At 39.5% G+C, this 22,894-nt stretch overlaps 1 protein-coding gene across 4 annotated transcripts in view; it reads right to left on the bottom strand.

The window, feature by feature from the left end:
* Window positions 1-22,894, bottom strand: part of CDKL5 (cyclin dependent kinase like 5) — a 205,190-nt gene that overhangs the window by 58,887 nt on the left and 123,409 nt on the right. For all 4 annotated transcript variants that reach the window (XM_004597484.2, XM_058658520.1, XM_058658517.1 and 1 more), the window contains 5 exons: window positions 19,075-19,211; window positions 13,348-13,468; window positions 11,301-11,360; window positions 9,161-9,251; window positions 5,562-5,751 (listed from right to left, as the gene is read on the bottom strand). In XM_004597484.2, the coding sequence (XP_004597541.1) occupies window positions 5,562-5,751; window positions 9,161-9,251; window positions 11,301-11,360; window positions 13,348-13,468; window positions 19,075-19,211 (599 nt within the window). The remainder of the gene's footprint in view (window positions 1-5,561; window positions 5,752-9,160; window positions 9,252-11,300; window positions 11,361-13,347; window positions 13,469-19,074; window positions 19,212-22,894) is intronic.

Raw genomic sequence — 22,894 nt, 5'->3', positions numbered from 1 at the left:
GAAGCTTGGGTGAAGAATGGGGAAATCACTGATGCTTTACAAAAAGCATATAGAAACAATGCTGCCAAGAACCCAGCAGTTTACAAACATTCTCAAGGAAGAGATGAAATGATGGAGTCCACAGCTTTAAGCAGACCATCCACATTATTCTGCAAGGACTGACATATTCATGGCAGACAACAGCCAACCCCACAGACATCTCAATTGGTTCAGCTTAGAAAATGCTGGCGGAAAAAATTAAAGTGGAGCGAATTTTTTGCTCAGTAGGTACCGAAGTTGTCACACTCAGATCACTTGCAGACAAGGGCACAGTTTTCCATGGAAATGTTAAGAAAAGTGGAAAGTGGTATTAGGACATTGAATCTTTTTTTTTTCCCAAAGAATTGAAGCTGGAGCTGACATGTGGCTTTTTCCCACTCCAGTCCTAAAAGAACCCAACACCAGCTGTGGCTGCCGAAAGGTGAAGGTGATAGAGTCACAGCAGAAGCTGAGCAGCCAAAAGCAAAGGCCATAGCAGTAACATCTGGGGACTGCTCAAGGTATTCTGCCTGCTGACTTCTGAACATGGGAGTGTTTTGAAAAAGCTTGCCAAACCTTTAGTAGGAAACCACCTAGAAAAGCTCGAAGTTCTTCTCCAATACGACCATGCCCCTGCTCATGCCGCTCATCAGACAAGAGTAATCTGGGGAGTTTTCACAGGAAATCCACAGTGAGTCACTGCAGAGTCTGATGCGGCCCTTCTGCCTTCTTTTTGTTACATAGTCTTAAAACACAGAATAACCATTTTTCTTAAAAAAAAAAAAAGGCACAAAAAACAAAACTGCACCGTCATGGTTCAAGTCCCATGGCCCTCAGTTCCTGAGGGATGGACTAAATGGCTGGTACAAAAGTAGTGCCAGTGCCACGATGTATGTAGTAGGCTAATGCTCCACCTCTAAACACCAGCATCCCATATGGGTGTTGGTTCATGTCGAGCTGCTCCACTTCCGATCCAGTTGCCTGCTTATGACCTAGGAAAGCAGTGGAGGACAGCTCAGGTCCATGGGCCCCTGAACCCATGGGGGAGACCCAGAAGAAGCTCCTGGCTCCTGGCTCCTGATCATCTCAGCTCTGAGTGAACCAGCGGATGGAAGAGCTTTGTCTCTCCCTCTCTCTGTAACTCTTTCAAATACAAACAATAAAGTATATCTTTTCCTTTTTTTTTAAAGGAGCTTGAGCTTGAGAAATAAAGTTTATGTTTTCATTTTTTTACCTTTTAACTATTTTTCCATGACCTTTTTCATATTTATATACTAATTTTGGTATCTATGTACTTTAGGTTCAGATGATAAAGAGCAGGAAATGCACAGGCAGAAGACAATATTTAAATGTAGGCATATACAACAAAGTCAATTGTAAAAATTACAGACTATTTAGACAATTTATAGTGCACTGTCTGCTTACATAATTCAGTTCTATTACAGTTTACACAGGATTTCTCTGCTTATTTAGCAGCTCCTTAATTAATGACAGTAATTGGGTAACTAGCAGAAGGGATATTATAAGACATCACACAAAACTCTTATACTGTTCTTCACAATAACACAATTACTGCTAAAGACAGGGATGTAAAAACGAGGAAAAGGCAGTAAGATGCTGATACCTGCAAAGCCACAGAAGGAGAAACAGCAACTTTAGACATTCTCTTATTGCTCTTAATACACTCTCTTAATACCCTGGTTTAAAATCCTGCCTTTTTAAAGCTGGCATACAAGGCAAACAAAGGCTCCTGGACTAACAAAATATACTTCTGAATCAAATGAGGGGGAGAGGCCCCATTTATTTAGACGCTCTGCTCCTTTCCTCTACTAACTTGCATTCTGCAGTCCTAGGGGAATCCTAAAGCACTGGGACATACCACTGGCCGGGTCCCATTACTGCTCCTGGTATGGATTTTTCTTACACCAGCCTCAGAGCACTTCAAGGTAATGAAATCCCTAAATATGCTAACTAAGTGGATGGGAAACTATTTGTGCAGTTAAATCTGAAGAAAGTCTTCACGGAGTGATTATGACGTCATCCTCGCCATGCAGTGCTCGCTACAGCAGGGGCCAGAACGCCAGGGCTTCCTAAATCTGGCACCTGGGGAATCTGCTGCCCGGCAGGGAAGAAAGCAGTGCTAGTTCTGCAGCCCTGCATGCTGACGGTGGCCCAGAGAAAGCAAAGACCAGGGCGGGCTGCAGCTGCAGAAGAAAAGAACCCACAGGCAATATTTGAGCAGGATTTTCGAAGAAAAGAAACATGTGAAAATGGAGAAAAGTAGGACAGTACCTTCAGGAGAGAGGAAGTAGAAAGAAAAACATGAACTTAACACAGACGCACACGCAAAACCTAAAAGTGAATTCTGAGGGAAGTAACGCTCTGCGAACTATTTTAGGCATCATCATTCTTATTTTAGAGATGAGGAAGCTGACGATCACAAAGTTCAATTACTGGTTTGGGGCAAGTTATATAACCCCAAAGTAGCAGAACTGGTACATGCACTCAGTCCTAAAGCCACACCCACAGTTTTTAAGTTTGACTGCCTCACCTCAGGGAGGTGCAGAGGTTCTTTGGGATGCTACTGAAACATTAACTAGCAGCCCAAAGAGAGAACCTGCCATATTGTGATAAATGCACTATACTAGTGCATTTTATTTAATATTCTGTTAATAAGGTTTGCCTTTTGCTATCAAATGCCTTCTTCTCTTATTCTAGAAGTGATTTTTAAAAAAGATTTATTTATTTGAAAGGCAGAGCTACAGAGAGCGAGAGTGAGATGACTGCAATGGCAGGGGCAGAGTCAGGCTGAAGCCAGGAGCCTAGAACTCCACCTCAGGCCCCTGTACGAGTGGCAGGGGCCCAAGCACGTGGGCCATCTTCTGCTGCTTTTCCAGGTGCACTAGCAGGGAGCTGGATGGGATATGGAACAGCCAGGACTCCAACTGGCCCTCACATAGGATGCTGGTACCACAGGCAGCAGCTTAACGTGCTGTAACACAGTACCAGCCCTGAGAAGTGATTTTCCACAATAAAACATAAAAAATATTTAAAAGTAAAGAAGCATTATAAATGTTACATGAATTAAAAATGATCAAACTATTGACTTTAAGAAACTGACAGAGGCTTTTAAATGAAAATTAAAGAGAATTCAACAAACAAGAAGAGCAATCTGTAGTCTTCCGTCCTTTCTTCATTGCTCAGCCAGGACAGCCCAAGGAGGGTACCTCTTTACTGAGCACACTCAGTGTGTGCTGGGGACGAGGTCTGGGCACTTCACTGAAAATGTTGTGAAGTTTGTCTTTACAATAAGCGCATCATCACATTACATATGAAGAAACAGAAGCCCGAGGTGGGGCAGTGACTTCCTAAGGTCATTCAAGTAGCGAGCACAGGCCAGGCTTTGAAGGTCAGCAATGTAACCCTGGAGCCTATGCCCTCTAGTACATGATACCAATTGTTTGTCAACAGGGTAACATTTTGTGGGGTTTCCAACTCTTACACAGTCTCATCGAACCAGACTCTTTACCAGTGAGTCCATGGTTCACAGCAGATGTGTGCGCTTCATTGTATGTCCCAGATATTCTAAAGTGATATTATGAAAGAAAACTTTCCCCTCAAAAGATGTCATTAAACCTCCAATGAGATTAAATTTAGTTAAAACACCACAAACATTTTCAGCTGAAAATGCAAAAACAGTAAGGTGTACAAAAAAAAATCAATGTGTCATGGAAGCAGCAATTTCTATAAAGGATACTTCTAAGTAGTGTCATCACAGGCTGTCTAGAATTTTACACGACATTGTTAAATGAGGAAGACTGAACAGGACCACAGACAAATAGGAAGAGCTATCCTTCCTGAGACCTCTCTAACCCAGCTGCTACTTGTTCTTCAACATGCAATTCATATTTCAACTACTCCTAAATCTTCTCAGGGTATTTGATATGTTCATGATCTAAACCAAACTAAGATACATTAGAAGCCATAGGATACAATAAAGAATGAAGTGCTTTACTTTCCTTTCTTACAAATTGCACTGTTTTCTAATTATTTCATAAATAAAATCTTAATTCTTCAGTTTGTAAGTTATTAAAGCCAGATAACCATGTCAAATTTGTTTATATATTTTTTTTCAGAGGTCCCCATGTACAGCCTTTTTAACCAGGCAAAAAAGAAGGCTGGCTGCCTATGGAAGTCAAAAAATAAACAGGTGTGGCGAGAGAGCAGCGAATGAAGATAGGTATGAGAAAATGTCAGAGATCACAAAGGGCCTGAATTCTGCGAAGTCCCATAGGCTATGGCAAGCATTTGGATTAATTCTCAATGAAACAAATTCACTCAATATGATTAACACCATGTCTGAAAATTACGGATTTTTCCTTTCTGCTACACTGAGAGCAAGTTCATTTACCATCTATTTTCAGTGCAATTAATCTGCTGAAGCACATATGCTACTTGCACACTAATGAATCGTTTTGTGGCTATGTTTTGGTTTACAACAGCAAAAATGAGAAAAATTTTACTGAGGCAACTCAGATTTGGAAGAAAGAAAAAGAAAGAAAGATAGGAAGAAAGAAAAAGAGAAAGAAAGAGAGAGAGAGAGAGAGAGAGATGAAAGAGAAACTGTGTTTATGCCTTTGTTCATTAATTTCTTCCACATTCACTGGGCCTACCAAAAGCTGGGAGTTCGTTGGGCATTCATGTGTGAATAGTGGTGCTCTTGAGAGGTCCAAAAAGTCACAGGAAAGTGAAAATGGCAAGATAATAAAGCTTGAGAATTATGCACTTAAGAAAAAGGAAGTGGCAGTGAGATTATGGTCACTAATTGGCCCAAAAGAGTGCTAGAGAACTCAAAAGCTTTTTGGTGGGGGGGTAAGGAGATGAGTAGAGATGGGTAGATGGAAGAGAGAGGAAACCTGGCAGTAACGCTATTGGTCACTTGATAAGCTGGATGTTTCTCATCTGGGGAAGCCTACACTTTCTAAGATGCTTTTTAGCATATTCTCACAAACAAGTTTTACACAAACTAAAAAAGTCTAGGAAAGACCGCAAGACAATACAACAGTTTGAAAAGATCTGATATTTTATTGTTGATGGTCAAAACTCCCTGCTAGAACAAGAATCTTTAAATCCATGAAATGCAAGCACTTGTGGCCTTTCTTCATTCACCACAAACACCTCTCTGCTCAACTAAGCATCAGCTGTTTACACATTTTGTATCTTTTGAAGAAGCTTAATATTTTGGACAAAGAAACAGTGTAAGATAATCAAGGTTTAGAATAATGTACATACTTAAAAAGATTCTAAGTGCAAATTTGCCAGTAAAAAAATGAGCAGATCTTACTTTCAAATTTTCACCATTTAATAAATTCACAAGTATTATATAAGACTCAAAATATTATTATGGTGGAGGATTATAAATACTATAATGAGAAAGGCAATAGCAATCAAAGGATAGCTTAGTATTCCATTGTGAAATGCACAATGATTTAAGTAAATGCTATCCTACTAATTCCATTGTGGGCTTTAGCTAAACTTCTTACCCGGAGCCCATGGAAGCGAGGATTGCTGTAGAAGAGCTTCATCTGTTCAGAAGGAAGAGGTCCTAGCACCTTCTGTATAGTGAAAAGTTGGTCAATTTCACTTTCTCCAGGAAATAAAGGCTGTCCATCACTAAGCTCGCCAAGAATACAGCCGACTGACCACATGTCCACAGATTTTCCATATGGAGCTCTGAAAAGCAAAGGGAGAGATAATCTAGGTGAGTGAAGAAATAATGATTTAATACTTTCCAAATTATCTTGAATACATCCATAATCAAAAGCATAAATTGTGTACTTACACTTAAGGAATGAAAAAAAAAGTGTGATGTGAAATAAAGTTAGGCTAAAAATAAGGAATTGTGGATGTTCAAGGGAAAATTCAGAACACAACCAAATAAACTTAGGTTAATAAAGCCTGCAGTTTAACAACAACTTAGTAGGCACCTAATTTGAAATCTATTCATATCTGGGTAGATCTTGAACATGAATGGTTTAATAAACCTTAATATAAAACATGTCTGATGAATAACACCTCACTTAGGGAATAAAATGCTCCCAAGAAATGTATTTTCTATGTAATTCTACTTTAGCTCTCTAGATGTCAAAAAGTTCCATCTTACCTATTTTTCTAAGTTCGGTCTATTAAATTGTACTACTGACTTGGTCTTCTTAGCCAATAAATGCCATTATTAAACATTTGATTATTTAGCATCACAGTTTCCAATAGTTAAGACTGTACCAAGCCCTACTATACCATTTACTTGAATAGATTTGGACCCTATATGCACAGGCTTTATGATAGCTCAAAATTTTTCCTCAAATCTCAGTTTACCTATGGGTTTATAGCTCTCTCCTAGGGTCCAAGCTCACCAGAGGGCTTCAGGAGTGTTACTACTATCAACAAATGGAGGATACACCTAAAAATATCTAGGTAACCTCAAAGTAGCTTTATACTTACACCCTAGTATCTACAGTCTTAAGTCAAATGATTTATAGCAAATAAGGAAATTATATATATATATATATAAAATCTCAAATATAGATACTCCAAACTTTAAGAAGTGGGAAATAAAATATTTGAAAAGCAGTATGAAATGAAATTCTAGCATGCCATAATGATATAGTACTAATACAAACATTTTAAACTAACGTAGTGTCCACATTTTAAAGAATGCTTCTAGCATAATAAATCGTAACAATAAATCAATATTTCATTTATCTAATTTATTTCCCACAGAAACGTAAGAACCAATATAAGGAAATCTCATCTACTTTTGACAACTTGTTGGGAAGGATACAGAACTTCCTTTGACAGCTATTTGAGAGAAAGAAAATTGTTCCACAGTGCTAGATGGAGAAAACCATAAACCTCCACATCCCCACTACAGGCTATTCTTCTGTCCTCTGATTTGAATAATTTATACAGCTGGAACTATTTTGAATGCCAAGGACAAAACCTTGGAAATGTATTAAAGTATAAATTATCTCTAAAATCTTTTTAAAAAGATTTTAATCCAGGAAGCTGGATTAAAAGCAGAGCAGCTAGAACTTAAACCAGCATTCTTACAAAGGACACTGGGGTTGCAAGCAACAGCTAAACCCACAGCATTATAGCACTCCCCAAAATATAAACTCTTAACATATAATCAAAGATCAAGTTAGATCTCAAAGGAATTTTTGGATGAGTAATACGGTTCTTAAGCTAGACTTGATATCGATTAGTACTATTGAACTTGCTCAAATTAGTTGCATTGTCTCTATTTACTTTTGACGCATCTCTAAACATAATCTCACATCTCTAAACTACACATCTCTAAGCATAACCTCAGTTTTCCTATAGGTATTATTAAATAGCAAACACCCTCTGAAGATGGACTATAATAAGCTATCCTTAGGAAGAACTCCTTGGGGAGAGCTCACAAACAAGGCAACAGAGTCTTCTCCACCATTCTGGGTGCTCAGATTAAGTTCTAAGAATAATGTACTTCATATTCATTCCTCGTTGCCTGATAGTATTCAGTAAAATCAAATTCCAATCCACCCAAAAGGAAATGGCCTATGCACCTCAATGAGTCCAGAATAGACTCACAGAAGAGACACAGAAAATCACTCCTAAACCCAAGACTAAAAATTAGCAGAAATTCTAGATTCTGTCCACACAAATGAATAATTCAATAAAGGGACTACACATCAATTATTTCTCAGGATAAAGTAAGATTCTGATTAAAAAAAAAAAACTAGTAAATCTCTCACAAACTAACAATGATTTCTACAAGGCCTGAAGTCAGCAATGAATCAAAAAGTAACAACAACAAATGGTTGGTAGACACTGGGAAAATGAATAGTTAATAAGAGAGGAATTTACAGTCATGATCCTCAGAAGAAATCCAGTAATCTATATTGCCATTACATAAAATGTATCTTTCATAAATTAAATTTCTCATTTCTCCTTGTTACATGCATGGAACGCTAAGGAAAAGAAATGAAATCTGTAATGTGTAAACTTTGGTCGACATTACCACCATAGCTAATTTATTTTGTAGAGTATGTCTCCTTTTTCTTGGGTGTTTAAAGAAGGAAATTCAGGCAAAATAACACAATGCTACAACGAGCATAGGGAGACACTTGTTAAGTGATGGAGAACAGGATTAAGACTAAGATTTCTTTTTAGACTCCAATGGTAAAGTGTATTAAGAAAAGAGGAACTTTATCAAAATATTCTTTCCTGTTGTTAAAGTTGAATGAAAGAATATTAATAGTGGAATGATAAAGACAAAGTAGATGAATGCAGATGCTAATGAGAAAATCATCAATGAGGTGTTAGACTGAACAGCCATTCATTATCAAATGTGATTTACAAATTTGGAAGAAAATTGCAATTGGTTCAATATTAACCCTATGTGTCTAGTAAAGTGGCTAGACATCAGAGATACTTGATAAATATTTACTGAATAATTGAATAAATAAGTCAGAATGTCAAACTCTTATGCATATTCACATTTTTAATGTGGAAGATTATTAGCAAAGATAGCTGCAATAATTCTTCCCATTTCCGGCCATATGCCACTTCTATAAATGTGCTATTGTCATTTCTTCCATCTAGAAGTGGGATTTATTTCTCTATACCCTGATCTGGGGCTTTGGTAATGTAACATTGTTTGTCAAATGAGGCAAAAGCTATGCAGAGGACCGGAAAGCCCCTTTTAAAGCTTCAGTCTTGCCTTCTTGCATGGCATTCTACTGCTACTGTATGAAGAAACTTGCACTACACTACTAGAAAATGGTATGCCCTCTGTCCTAGTTGAGGTCTCCTAACCAAATGAATGAGCACCCAGATGCCTTGTCGGATGATTATAGCTACATGAGGAAAACCAAGAGACAAGTAGAAGAACCACCCAGCTAAACTCAAATTGCTGACAAAATCATAAGCAAATAACAGGTGCTTGTTTCACACCATAAAGCTTTTAGGTGCTTTGTTAGGATACACAATTGACATGTTTAATTCACTAAAGTTACTAGTTTCCATAGAGGATCTCAAAACCAGTGGCATAGGATCAGCAGAGTTATAGAAGTCAGTCTACTTTGACAAGGTAACTCACCCAAGTAGGAGTTCTGGGGACCGATACCACCTGGTGGCCACATACTCTGTATAGTTTGCATTGTTGCCTTCTGATAGATTTCGAGCAAAGCCTGAAAGAGCAATAATTTCATCTTAGCAAATGTTTCAGTGCTAGTTCATACTTTAAAAGAACACCAAAAGGACTAATGACTGGTATTGAACAAGCCCTTCATTAATAGTGTCTTTGTTACTGTGAAAAGTTTGTAGAATGCTCATGTCAATTAATAAGCACTATAAACTCAGTCTCTTCCTTAAGCTAAAGAAATTCATGGTTTCAAAGTCACCTCATGCCTTTATAAAAATCCAAAGCATACTGAAATCACCTCTCCCAACAAATGCAAATCTGAAGTCAAAGTTCAACTGGTATAACAGATGGTCACTAAATATGTGAGACTTAACAAAGTACACAGACACACACACACACACGTACACAAATAAGTGTGTATATGTGGAAATTATAGATTTTAAAAATTAATTTTATTTTTGAATGGGGTTTTTCAAGCCACACACAGGAGTTGCATGTTCTGGCAGGCAGAACAATCAGGAAGCCCCTATGGAACCATACAAGACACAGAATTCCACATGCGGTGCTGCCACTAGGGGCTTCCTGGCCATTTCAGTCTTTAAGAAATTATACTAGACTAGGATTATTCTTTTATTGGCTATTCCACAAGCATTTCTTTTCTGCTTATAACTTGCTCCACAAATATCATTAACTTTGAGGCTACAATAGCTAAGCAACCCACAGATGCATGTGTACACAGTAAATGCTACATGAGGTGTGTAAAGTCTCAATGTTGAAGGGTAATCATGATTATGGCCAGTAAGCGACAAATAGAGCTACTGTACCTGAAAACCATAATGTTACAAAATGCTAAAACTGCCAACATCAAAACGTTTTAGATATACTGTTTCATATTTCACTTTAATTCTAAATTGTTAAAAATTGTTAAAAATAAAGACTCCTTAAAATATTTTTTATAGAGCATAAAAAAGTAAGTCCTATAAAACATTTTTCCTTAAGCAAGTTCACAACACTCAGATTCTTTGGAAATATTGAGAGAAAACAGTGACATTTTTCTAATTGTCACACTGAAAAAAATGGGCATTAAAGAAAAGATTTATGGGGCCCGGTGGGATAGCCTAGTGACTAAAGTCCTCACCTTACATGTGCTGGCACCCCATATGGTTGACAGTTCTTAGTCCCGGCAGCTCCACTTCCCATCCAGCTCCCTGCTTGTGGCCTGGGAAAGCAGTCGAGGATGGCCCAAAGCCTTGGGCCCCTGCACCCACGTGGGAGACCTGGAAGAAGCTCCTGGCTCCTGGCTTGGGATCAGCTCAGCTCTGGCTGTTGTGGCCACATGGGGAGTGAACCAGCAGATGGAAGATCTTTCCCTTTCTCTGCAAATCTGACTTTCAAATAAAAATAAATGAATCTTTAAAGAAATGATATATTTTTATTGGAAAAGCAGATTTACAGAGAGAAGCAGAGACAAAGATCTTCCATCAGCTGATTCGCTGCCAAAATGGCTGCAATGACCAGAGCTGAACCAATCCGAAGCCAGGAGCTTCTCCTAGGTCTCTCAAGCGGGTTCATGGTCCTAAGGCTTTTAGGCCACCCTCCACCACTTTCCCAGACATTAGCATGAAGTTAGATCAGAAGTGGAGCAGCCGGACACAATCTGGCACCCATATGGGATGCTGGCACTTGTAGACAGAAACAGAAGTAATTAATCAGTTGAGCCACCATGCCAGCCCCCAAAATGAGCATTCCATAAACAGAATTCTTCAATCACAAATGCAATATCAATTTCCACACACAACTAAATTGATATGAATGTTTAACACTTATGCATGTGCAGTTTTTCATAAGATGTTTTCATGAACTTCTGAAATACATGTTGTGTAATTTGACTTGGGTTGATGGGGAGGGGATGCTCTGTAGAGAGCAGTGCTTCTGTGGCAGTGGTGTTTCAGAAGCTGATCCATTAGACTGAATGCTCCCCTGCTAATGTAAGTCAAAACACAAAAATCACTTTAACAGGCTTTTGCAAGTTACCTATGGATTATATTCACATGAATTGAGGGAGTATAAAGACTTAACTTTCTTTTCAACTTACCAAAGTCACAGAGTTTCAGAACATCATTGTGGCTGATTAAAAGGTTTTCTGGCTTTATATCTGGAGTATTAAGATTAAAAGACATTAGCAAAAATGTTCTATACATTCTGCAACTGACATTGCTAAAGTACTGCATCTAATTAGAAACATCTAGAGTAATTTAAATAGAAACTGTTGCAGCGAAAAACACAATACCATTTTATGTTGGTTCGTAAAGGTTTCACTTAGTTTTTTTTTTGAGAAACATAAAGACTGCATCTAAAAATAATTTTCCCTTGAAGTTATTAATTAAATTTCTGAAAGGAACGTAAGCATGACTGAGTGTAGGCAAATCCATCACAAGAAAGTATTTTTACTCTCCAAAATACTAATAATACAAAATTTTAGCATTTATAAAATATGTATATCCCTATTACATTTAAAGTAAGTATAAAAGTAAGATGCAAGGTGCCATTTACTGGAAGAAAACAATATATATTTTCTGTCATGGTTTAAATATTTTTCATCTTTTTTGAAGATTTTTAAATCTTATTTTAAAGTCCGAGTTAGAGAAAGGTCTTCCAACCGCTGATTCCACAAGCCCAGACCTGGGTCAGGCCAAAGCCGGAAGCTCCATCTGGTCTCCCACATGGGTACAAGGCCCAAGCAGTTGTTATCTAGCACTATTTTCCCAGGCACATAAGCAGGGAGCTGGAATGGAAGTAGAGCAAGTAGGACTCAAACCGGGCCCTCTGATTGCCTTGATTATCAACATATAATATTGAAGCTATGATTACTGGATGAGTCAAGACTTCCAGTTTTTTTTCCATAGGTCTTCTGAAGATGTGATGTGAGTTAAGGGGTAGAAACTGAGAAAATGTAGTTAGAGTCACCTCTGGAGAAGCACTTCACAATGCTGTTTTCACAGTGTAGAACCTATCATCTATCACATGGTACAGGTGCAAATGGTAAAATGGCAGAAGCAGTTACATCTGTAGATTTTTTAAATTACAGTTTCTACTGCTGATGGGAGCCACTATTTACTGTATGCTTAAACAAAACACAGTAGCATAATAGACATTTACATAATTCAGTTCCTCAGTAACATTCTCAAACTAGAATGTTGTCATTAGAATCACCATCTTAGACACTAGATACTCAGTTTACTTTGAGACCTATCCATGCCACCAATAATTTTGATAAAACTGCCATGAGAGGCAAGTGCAAGAGAAATGTAAACTCTTTTCCAGATTGGCATTCTTTGTATGATCTCTAAGATACCATTAAAAGCCAAACTATTTTCAATGGGATATCCTTGTGCATTTGCATAAATAAAAATGCAGCATTTGTGCATCTGGTAATTCAAACACAAGAAGCATCTGCAACATTTTCTAATAAACAACTTTTAGCTTCATTTTTATGTCAATTTGTACCCTACTTTTGTAAAACTGCAATGCAGTAGAGGTTGTCAAGTGAAGATAAATGGTAAAGATAATGCTGAGCAAGGAATTTCCTTTTATTGCTATGAACTACTCACTTCACGGCATTAAAGGATAAAATAAAACAGCTTATGGGAATATAATCATGGCTTTTACACAAGACTGATCATGCCTGCAATTTGCACACAATGTTTACTTTCCACTAGCAGGTAGGGAAAATCAGGAGGTACAGATTAGCACTAGAGACTGTTGGTAAGAGGAACAAGAGGTAGGTGCCAGAGAGGGCTCAGAGACGTGAGGTACCTAAAATGCCTGCTTCCCAGGTTGTTACATTAACCTGGTCTACCAGAAGGACCAAAGTTCAGATCTGTTGGGCTCACCTGTATCACTGCGTGTGTCCAAAACTGACAGTGGATCTGCTTAGACAAACAGACATCTCACATTTGGAACCCACCTTTTTGGTATTACAAAAAGAGATTCTCACATACTGTACTTCCAAAACATAGCTAACTTAAAGTGAAATGTCAGTGTTTACGAAATATTCTTTTTAAAACATATTCTTAACATAGGAAGTATTTTAAGTTTTTACTATTCTCTTAATATTTTCCATTTAAAAAGCCCGTACTCACCTCTATGAACAATATCATTCTTATGGCACCAGTGAATAGCTTTGATTAGTTGATAGATGTAACTTTTTACTTTTTCAGGTGGCACTCCATTTGGCATTTCTTCCAACAACTCAAGCATATTCTAAAAATTAAATTGACAGACATTAATCTTCAACATGAGGTAAGCCCATAAATCATGCAGTAACAATTGTTAAAGTATCATGGATGTTAATTCATCCAAAACACAGCATACATTTTTAAAAATGGTTGTGCTTACCAATTAAAATTTTTTTCATGTTCAATCTGGATACTGCATTAAATCTACCTTTTCATTTGAGTAATTCCATTTTTACAACTCCCCAATGCCGCCTCAAATAGAAACTCTGTACTTCTCACAAACCCCTTAAGCCTTTCAACAATCATTTTTGACTCATTTGAAGGAAGAAGTAATACAAAGCATAAATATGATGACATCATGCAGGAAGGAGGAAAACAGCACTTCTAACACAACCACCTGTGCATCTTTAAAAACTCGTAACAGGGCCAAGCCTTGAAAATATTTCTGTGAGGAGAAAAGAAAAACTGGAACATTAATCCACTCACCTTCCTGAATACCTGACCCTCTCCATCCTAACTGGAAGTTCATATGGACATATATCCTTCAATTATGCAAAAAATATTAAAAAGAAAATTTTAAAAAATTTAAAAAGAAAATACTTCCGTGAGATCTGGGACATATTTTAAAAACAGATCCCTTCAGATTAAAAGTGATCAATATAGTTAGTATAAAAATCAAAACAAGCTAGAAAATACTGTTGGAATAAAAACTCGAAGATCCCAAACAACTCAATATTCAAAAATCTTAGTTTGGAGTCACAGATTATTTTAAAACTCATTCAAAATTTTTTGTGTTAGGTAGAAACGCTACTTAGTCATTCTCCATTGAATTTTTACATTAACCAAACATTTTCAATTCCCTCTTTAAAGTATAAGTGAAGCCCACAGCACAATCATAGCTCATTAATTTCTCAAAGTGTAGTCTGTGAATCTTGGGGGATGAGGGGCGGGGGGAGTCCTCAGACTTCACAGCGTGCCCATGGTACCAAAACTATGGTTGTAACAACCCTCACATGTTTGTCTTACTATGTTGGCATTTACACTCATGGTACCAATTAACAATGAGTAAACAAGGCCACTAGATCCTGTAAGCCAATTAACCCCGGCAGTTAAAAAAAACGGGGGGGGGATGGGGGAGGAGCATGGTAGCATTGACATTGTGGTACAGCCAGTTAACTCATTGCCTGCGAAGTGAACATCCCAAACAAGTGTTCCTTTGAGACCCAGCTACTCTACTTCTAATTCAGTTCCCTCTTATGTGCCAGAGAAAGCAGCTCAAGATAACCAAAGTGTATGGGCCCCTACCACCCACATGAGCTCCCGGCCCAATCCCAGGCTGCTGCAACGATTTAGAATAAACCAGCACGTAGATGTTTCACTCACTCATTCATTCATTTATTCTCATTCTCTCTCCCTCTCTCCCTCCCCCTCCCTATTTCTTTGTAACTCTTTCAAATAAGAAAATACACACACACACACACACACACACACACACACATATATTTAAGTCTCATTTTAGTTAAGGACAGATGTCCTTAAAGCAGTTATATATATGCATAACTGAATTTTGATTCTTGAGTATATGTCTTTTTAAGAATCTAAATGATAAAATGAGGAATGTACAGAAGATGCTTCAATGCATGTTTGCCATCTGTACCACGACTGTCTTGGCAAAGCATTTGAGTGATTAAGATACAAGAGATACTAGCTGAACTGGGCACTTTTTTTACTTGAAAGATTGACTGATGTACAAACTTACTTATGTTAACTTGTAACCAGCTTACTGTTATTGTAAAAAGAGTATTTTCATATTGCTCAGTTTTGACTTCTAACGAGAAACACTGATAAAACCCACATAAATAAAAATAATTCAGGATTTTCAATAATTTTCAGAATGTGAGCCTGCCGGCGTGGCCTAGCGGCTAAAGTCCCCGCCTTGAATGCGCTGGGATCCTATATGGGCACCGGTTCTAATCCCGGCAGCTCCACTTCCCATCCAGCTCCCTGTTTGTGGCCTGGAAAAGCAGTGGAGGACGGCCCAAAGCTTTGGGATCCTGCACCCGTGTGGGAGACCTGGAGGAAGTTCCTGGCTCCTGGCTCCTGGCTCCTGGCTCCGGATCGGCACAGCACCGGCTGTTGCGGTCACTTGGGGAGTGAATCATCGGACGGAAGATCTTCCTCTCTGTCTCTCCAGCTCTCTGTATATCTGACTTTGTAATAAAAATTAAAAAAAATCTTTTAAAAAATTTCAGAATGTAAAGAAGTATGAGGGTAAGAAAGATGGAAAACATTGCTCTAATATAGCCTCACAATTCATACAACCAGTCAAGTCATATGCCTATAACTATTATTCCTATATCTATTTAAAATAGATATATTTGTTATGTTAGTATATTAAATATATAAACCAATGAAACTTAAAAAAAGAAACCAATCTGCTGTTTACAAGAAAACAAAGTTCCAAAAATGTTTTGGAGGGTCTGTGCAGTAGCCTAGTGACTAAGTCCTCGCCTTGCACACCCGGGATCCCATATGAGTGCCAGTCTGTAGCGTGGCTGCTCCACTTTCCTCCCAGCTCCCTTTCTGTGGCCTGGGAAAGCAACTGAGGACCCTGCACCCACATGGGAGACCCAGAAAAGATCTGGCTCCTGGCTTCCGATTGGCTCAGCTTCGACTGTTGCGGCCACTTGGGAGGTGAACCAGCAGATGGAAGATCTTTCTGTCTTTCCTCCTCTCTGTAAATCTGACTTTCCAATAAAAATAAATCAATCTTTAAAAAATGCTTTGGAAAAATTTAATAAAGGAAAACCACTCAACTATTACCATATAATCAAATATGAGTGAGGCAACTATAAACACTAGCAAGGGATAGGACCTGGTGCGCACAAGCATAAATATGGAAGGACCCTGCATCGAGATTGCTTTGCAAGTGTTTTCAAGCTTTGGTTTCATTTTAAACACGCGTCATGGGTCTGAAAGAGGTATGAAAGACCAGTCAAACATTCAGACAGAAGAGCAACAAGCAAAAGACCATGGCCCGACTTCTGAAGAGCAGTAATGAACATGCAGTCCTCCCATGATACCCACAGAGGACAGGTGCCAGAACCTCCATTCTATGGATATCAGAACCCGCAGCTGTGTAAGTCCATTATGCAAAATGGAATGGCATTCATACGTAACCTAGCATTATCCTCTCTCCTGTACTTCAAACCACCTCTGGTTCACATGCAATACTTAATACAGTGTAAATGCTAACTAAAGAGTTGTTGTACTATATTTTTTAGAGAATAAAGACAATAGAAAAAAAGTTTGCACATGTTTAGAACAGACACAACCACTGTTGTACAAAAAACAAAGCAAAACAAAAAATGGATACAACCATTTTAGACCCAAATATATACTACATGATTTACACTTGTTTGAACGCACAGATCTGGACAGCCAACTGTATATTGCTTTCACGTAACACTATGTGTATGCACCCTCTCTATGAGTCTTCATTTGAACTGCAGTTTTCAATTAACACAGGTTATCACAATTGCACACTAGGAATTCAAGGGCTTTGTAATATAGGAAAAATAAAAAACGTGGTGTTTGTGCTCTCATATGCTACCTATAAATTCCTTAGCGGTAGAGCTACAGCTTCCTACTGGCTATTCTTTCCTTAGTCTAGAGAAATCTAGTGGAGGCCTAGTTGTCCAACATTAAACGAATATTTCCCCTGTGCCTTGCATACAGTACTGACTTTAAGGACAAGAGCCAAAGATCTCAAGGATGGTGGATGAAGGACAGGCAGAAGCAGCCTGGTCCTCCTATGACAGCCAAGCTGCTAGACCGATCCTGTAGAGCTACTTTGTAAGAAACTTCCATTTGCCTAATCTACTATAACCCTGGGCCTCTGTGGCCAACTGCTTGAAGCACCTTCTTGTTTGCCCTTCTCTGACTCACTGCCATTCATATGGCTCTGCCACTGATGGGCAGGTGTGATGCTTACTTCTCACCTAAGCCCTACAGGCACAAGGACAGAATCGCAGGTTGGGGATAGAGGAGTGGGTGTCAGGGGACTGGTGCTATGGGCAGCCACTGACCAGCAGAACTCCTGTTTCTCCCAGTGAGGAAGCAGATACAGAGATGCTTCCTCTGCCTGATATACTAAATTGTTATTCACCATGAGCAATCACCATGGACAGAACAAAAATAAAAATAAACGGAAATAGATCTGTCAAATTTTATTTGGCAGTGAAAATTACAAACTGCATGATTATCTGTAACAACTAAGAAATAAGAGTATTTGATTCTCCCCAGAATCTTAGTACTGAAATCCTTTCCCTATAACTTTATATATATATATCTACAAATTCTTGTTGTATTTGGTGAGGAAGGTACCTCAGAGGAACACCTAAATTGACATAGAAAAAAAAAAAGAGCAAAGGATAGAAAAATCTCACCACCATCACCACCTCCTACCCTTGCCCTGGCATCACAAAACGCTTCAAACAAATAAGTAAATAAATAAATCTTTTTTTTTTAAATACAAAACAAGTTTTGGAAAAGAACCACAAAAGTAATGGCTTAGAATAGTAAGCTTGGTATTTTTCAAGCTGTGCTAGCAATAAAATTATTATATATTTTAAAAAGCTGAAAAATAATCTGAGAAGGCAGAATGGAGTTGAAGCCAACAAGACCGCTCAGTCGTTTTGGCAACATTGCTTTCCAATTGGTGAAGGCAACGGCAGCAATATTGTGTCATTTATAGGCCAGGAGAGTCCGGGAACTGACCTGAAGCAAACGCAAACCCTGTCCAGTTTCAGCCTTTGTTAGATAATAGCACAGAAAATCCACACAAACCACCTATTTACTTATCAAGGACACTTCTAACAGGCTCAGTCTGGCTGCACTTTCTTCTGTTTCCAAGGTGCTTTTTTGTTCACCTTCTAGACTACAACCAGCTGCTCTGCCAGAAAGTCATAGGCACACAGCTATTGATTACTGCCACACACATCCATTTGCCCTAAGGTTACAGCATGAAAACTGTCACTAACAAATTGAAACCACTGTGTTTTAAAGTCTTAGTGCTTTAAAAATGCAGACAGCTGGAACAACAAACATTGTCCTCGCTTTCACCCACGCTTCCCATTCTTCCTTGTAGACGCTCCTTCTACCACCCCAAGCCTCAACTTATGGTCCTGCACATCTCACCTCCTCACAAAAAAAAAGAGTGCTTGCAATTCACCGAAGGCTGCTTCAGGAGCTCACCGATTCCCTCCACCGCCGCCGGTCTGTGTTGGTGTGGTCTCTGATCCTGCTGTTACAGTACCTGCTTCTATTTCAGAAGCCTTATGTATGTTTGATCACAAGAAAGCAAGCAAAAAAAAAATTACCTGGTGCACAGATTCTAATACTTTGCAGGGTAAATCTACATACTGCTTAAAATTTCAAGATGGTATCTCTGTACAATCAGAATTGCACAAAATCCTGAAATGCGTTTTGTGTTTTCTGATGATCATGAATACTAATTTCATTAACATCCTCAGATTAAGAACACACTGGGCAAGTGATACAGATAAATAATACTTTTCAATAGTGTCAGGAATGGCAGACAAAACTCCATATTGGCCATGAATGACTTACTTTTTCAACATATTCAAACACCAAGTATAACTTCCCCCTGCGACGAAAGGCTTCCTTCAGCTCCACAATGTTCTCCTGCTTGAGAGTACGAAGCATTTTAAGCTCTCGTAAAGTCGTCTCCTTGACTTCTTCATTTTCTGGAAGGTAAACAATGGTGAAGAGGGTAAAATTCAAGTTCTCCAACTACTGTTCAAAGAACGTCAAGCACGCTGCAAGAAGCCCACTTTCACCTTCCACTTGGAGTACTCTGAACAACAAGCCCATGGAGGGAACACTGTGGTGCAGGGGAGCCAGAGTGAAAGACTTCAAGAGGAAAATGCTTCCTAGCCCAGCACAAACCTTATTCTTTGCTTGCATTTTTTTTATACTCCTTATTGCAAAAGTGTATGGGGGACAGGCTCTTCAAAAAGTTCATGGGGGCCCGGCGTGGGAGCCTAGTGGCTAAAGTCCTCACCTTGAATGCACCAGGATCCTACATGGGTGCTGGTTCGTACCCTAGCAGCCCCACTTCCTATCCAACTCCCTGCTTGTGGCCTGGGAAAGCAGTCACGGACAATCCAAAGCTTTGGGACCATGCACCCACATGGGAGACCCTGAAGAGCACCTGGCTCCTGGCTTCAGATCGGTGCAGAAGTGGCTGTTGTGGTCACTTGGGGAGTGAATCATCGGACAGAAGATCTTCCTCTCTGTCCCTCCTCCTCTATATATATATCTGATTTTGCAATAAAAATGAATAAATCTTTTAAAAAAGTTCATGGGAATTTTTTCTGAAACTTTTTTGAAATTACGAAAGAATTGGGCATAGGTTTCAAATAATTTTTTGCACCAATGTATTCCCATTTTTCCAAAACTCTGATATGTGTGCATATATATAAAGCCTAGACTTACAGATAAAACAGGTGACTTCACTCTCACTCTAACACTCAATATTAGGGGAGAAGGAAATTGAAGCTGAATAAGGAAAGAACCCTCTCATTGTGCAGGGAAGCTGCTCTGCAGCCAGCAACTGTGGTGCTGAGGTTTCCAGGGAGGCCAGAATCTTGGGCTCGGAAGAGCATCTTCTTCCTCAGGCTGCAGGTGAGTCAGCTCAGTGAGCAGAGGTCGTGTGCCAGGCATCCACAAGGCAGCTCCTGGCCAAGCTGCAGGCATTTCTCTGATCATCTCTGCACAGCAGCTGCTGTGGCCTCCTGTTGTCTTCCTGTGGCATGTCCACCTGTCCACTCTTAATCGGCTAAACCCTCCTCCATACCACCAACTTCACTCACGGGAACTTCCATGGACACGGAAGGACAGAAACCACGTTAACTTCAAGAGATTCATTAGCAGGAAAGTAGGAAAAATAGTATTTCAGTTCAAATTAGTGTCTGAATGTTTTGGGCTCAGCCCTCTATAAATACCATGTTGTTGAAATGTTTTTCTAACTTTGTGATAAACTCACTTAGAATCAACAAAAAGAAAGAACTGACATAAAATCATTGATAGTCTTTGTTTCTGTCACCCAATATGATTGATTAGTACTATGTTACGCCACAAAAATACCACTTGATTGCAGGGCACTACATAACCTGCATACTCCCATCTTAAAACCCAAGCTATAAAATAAAAAAAAAGATGTTTCTTTTTCCCCCAAGATTGTGGATCAGGGCCAGAATCCTAGCCTGCAGGTTGAAATTGTAGGACCCCCAGGTTTGACCACAGGGCTCAAAAAACTAATGTCCCTTCCAGGAAGAAACGTACCCTAAGTAAAGCATGTTGGAGGACAAAGGCTGAATGGGAGGAGCGTGGTGGCTAAGGGAAAGGGGGAATGTAAGCACTATGCCAGGTATACGTGCGTTACTTTCCATGCCAAGTCTCCTATCTCCCAACTGGCATTCAAGCATTTTAAAGAGGCTGTAATACATGCAGGGGCTTTGTAGCACTGGAGTATCTGTAACAAGGGAACACAGAGTCAACACACCATCAGGAACTGGTGAAGTCGGCTCCTACTCCAGCTGGAACACTTGGGGGGCGGGATACGTTGAAGTAGCAGACAACAAGAATCAGCAGAAAGATCAACAGCATCAAAAGCTGTAAGCCAGCTCAGAACCACACCAGGCCAGCTGGGAGCTGAGTCCTCTCATAGTGCATGATAGTGGATGCCACCTGGCAATAGTGGGAATGGGTGACCTGTGGTCAGGGGACCTCCCCAAAGTGGCTTAGTGGCCTGTGAGGAGACAAAGGACCAACTGCCGTGCTAGCTGGGCTGAATCAAAGACATGGTGTCCCCTGAGTATGAGAAGGCCCAAAGATGCCCAATACTAAAGCCTAGCAATACCAGAAACCTCATAAAGCAGCTGCCCTGGGCTCTCACGGCCACCTTGCCTACTCTCAGGTTGGGCAATCACACTGAAACTGAGAATGACATGCAGATCTTTTTTTTTTAAGATTTATTTTATTTTTTATTGGAAAGACAGATATACAGAGAGCAGGAGAGACAGAGAGGAAGATCTTCCATCTGATGATTCACTCCCCAAGCAGCCACAACGGCCAGAGCTGAGCCTACCCAAAGCCAGGAACCCAGAGACTCTTCCGGATCTTCCATGCGGGTACAAGATGCAAAGCTTTGGGCAGTTCTTGACTGCTTTCCCAGGCCACAAGCAGGGAGTTGGATGGGAAGCGGGGCTCCCAGGATACGAACCGGCACCCATGTGGGATCCTGGTGCATGCAAGGGGAGGACTTTAGCTGCCAGGCTACTATGCTGAGCCCTGGCAAATAGTGTAATGAATAATTCACCATGAGACAAATACACTGACTACTAAGGACCTGGTCCCCTACCTGCCTTTCCACTCCCAATCTCATCTCACTCCTTTCAGCTCCCAAACCTTGATTTTTCTGCTTTAGGGCCTTTGCACTTGTTCTTTCAGCCTAGAATAGTCAGTCTACTATCCAGACTCCTTACAGACTAGCCTCTGTCAGTTTCTACTTCAAATATCACTCCTCATCAGATTTGTACAGACCACTGAAACAAGCGCCAGCCCTATCACTCTCTATCACAGCCCTCCTCACCATTTTTCTTCATTGGTGAGGATACACAAAAGTCTATGGAGAATGTTTATATAGAAAAAGCATGCAAACATTTCACAATATGTTCGCATCAAACTAAGCTTATCTTTGAATTCCACCTTTCCATAAATTTTCTGAAGTGCCCTTGGATTGGTTTGCTCAGCGGTTTACCATTTGTGTAGTTGTTACCGCTAAACCAAACACTCTAGGAAGATAGCACTAAGTTCTTCTGTTCAACAATATACACTTGACCGTGTGGGCTCATAGCTGGCACAAAGTGATCATCATTTGGAATCCCAAGACAATCTTTGCTTATATATGGCTAGATCTCCCTAGGGGAAGCAACAACAGAATGACAAAAACAATAGGCACTTCACCCTGTTAGTTTTGAGTACAGCACTTTGTCTTCTTTCTTGAGGTCTCTGAATGGGCCACTTATCGGGCACTAAGGCAAAGGGGATTTATCTTCTCCCATTCTTCCCCCATTCATAATCCTGTGTCTTCTCTAACACAAGATTACAAAAGATGCAGGATCCAGTTGTGGTTAGGACTTGTTTTTTGTTATTTTGTTCTTTGTTTTTTGTTTTTGTTGTTGTTGTTTTGTTTTGTTTTTGTTTTTTAACATACTGGTTACTCAAAACCATGTCAATTCCATAATATTGCAAATTGCTGTTGATGTTATATTGGGACTCTTAATTGACTGTGATGATATTCTACCAGCTCTGACTTCGGACCAGAAATGGTCTCCCCAAGAAACTGTTCAACCCATCTGGACAA

Source organism: Ochotona princeps, chromosome X (assembly GCF_030435755.1).
Source record: "Ochotona princeps isolate mOchPri1 chromosome X, mOchPri1.hap1, whole genome shotgun sequence".
In the NCBI taxonomy this organism is placed as follows: Eukaryota; Metazoa; Chordata; class Mammalia; order Lagomorpha; family Ochotonidae; genus Ochotona; species Ochotona princeps.
Note: the sequence above shows the minus strand (reverse complement) of the source record. Positions and strands in the feature narration are given on the sequence as shown.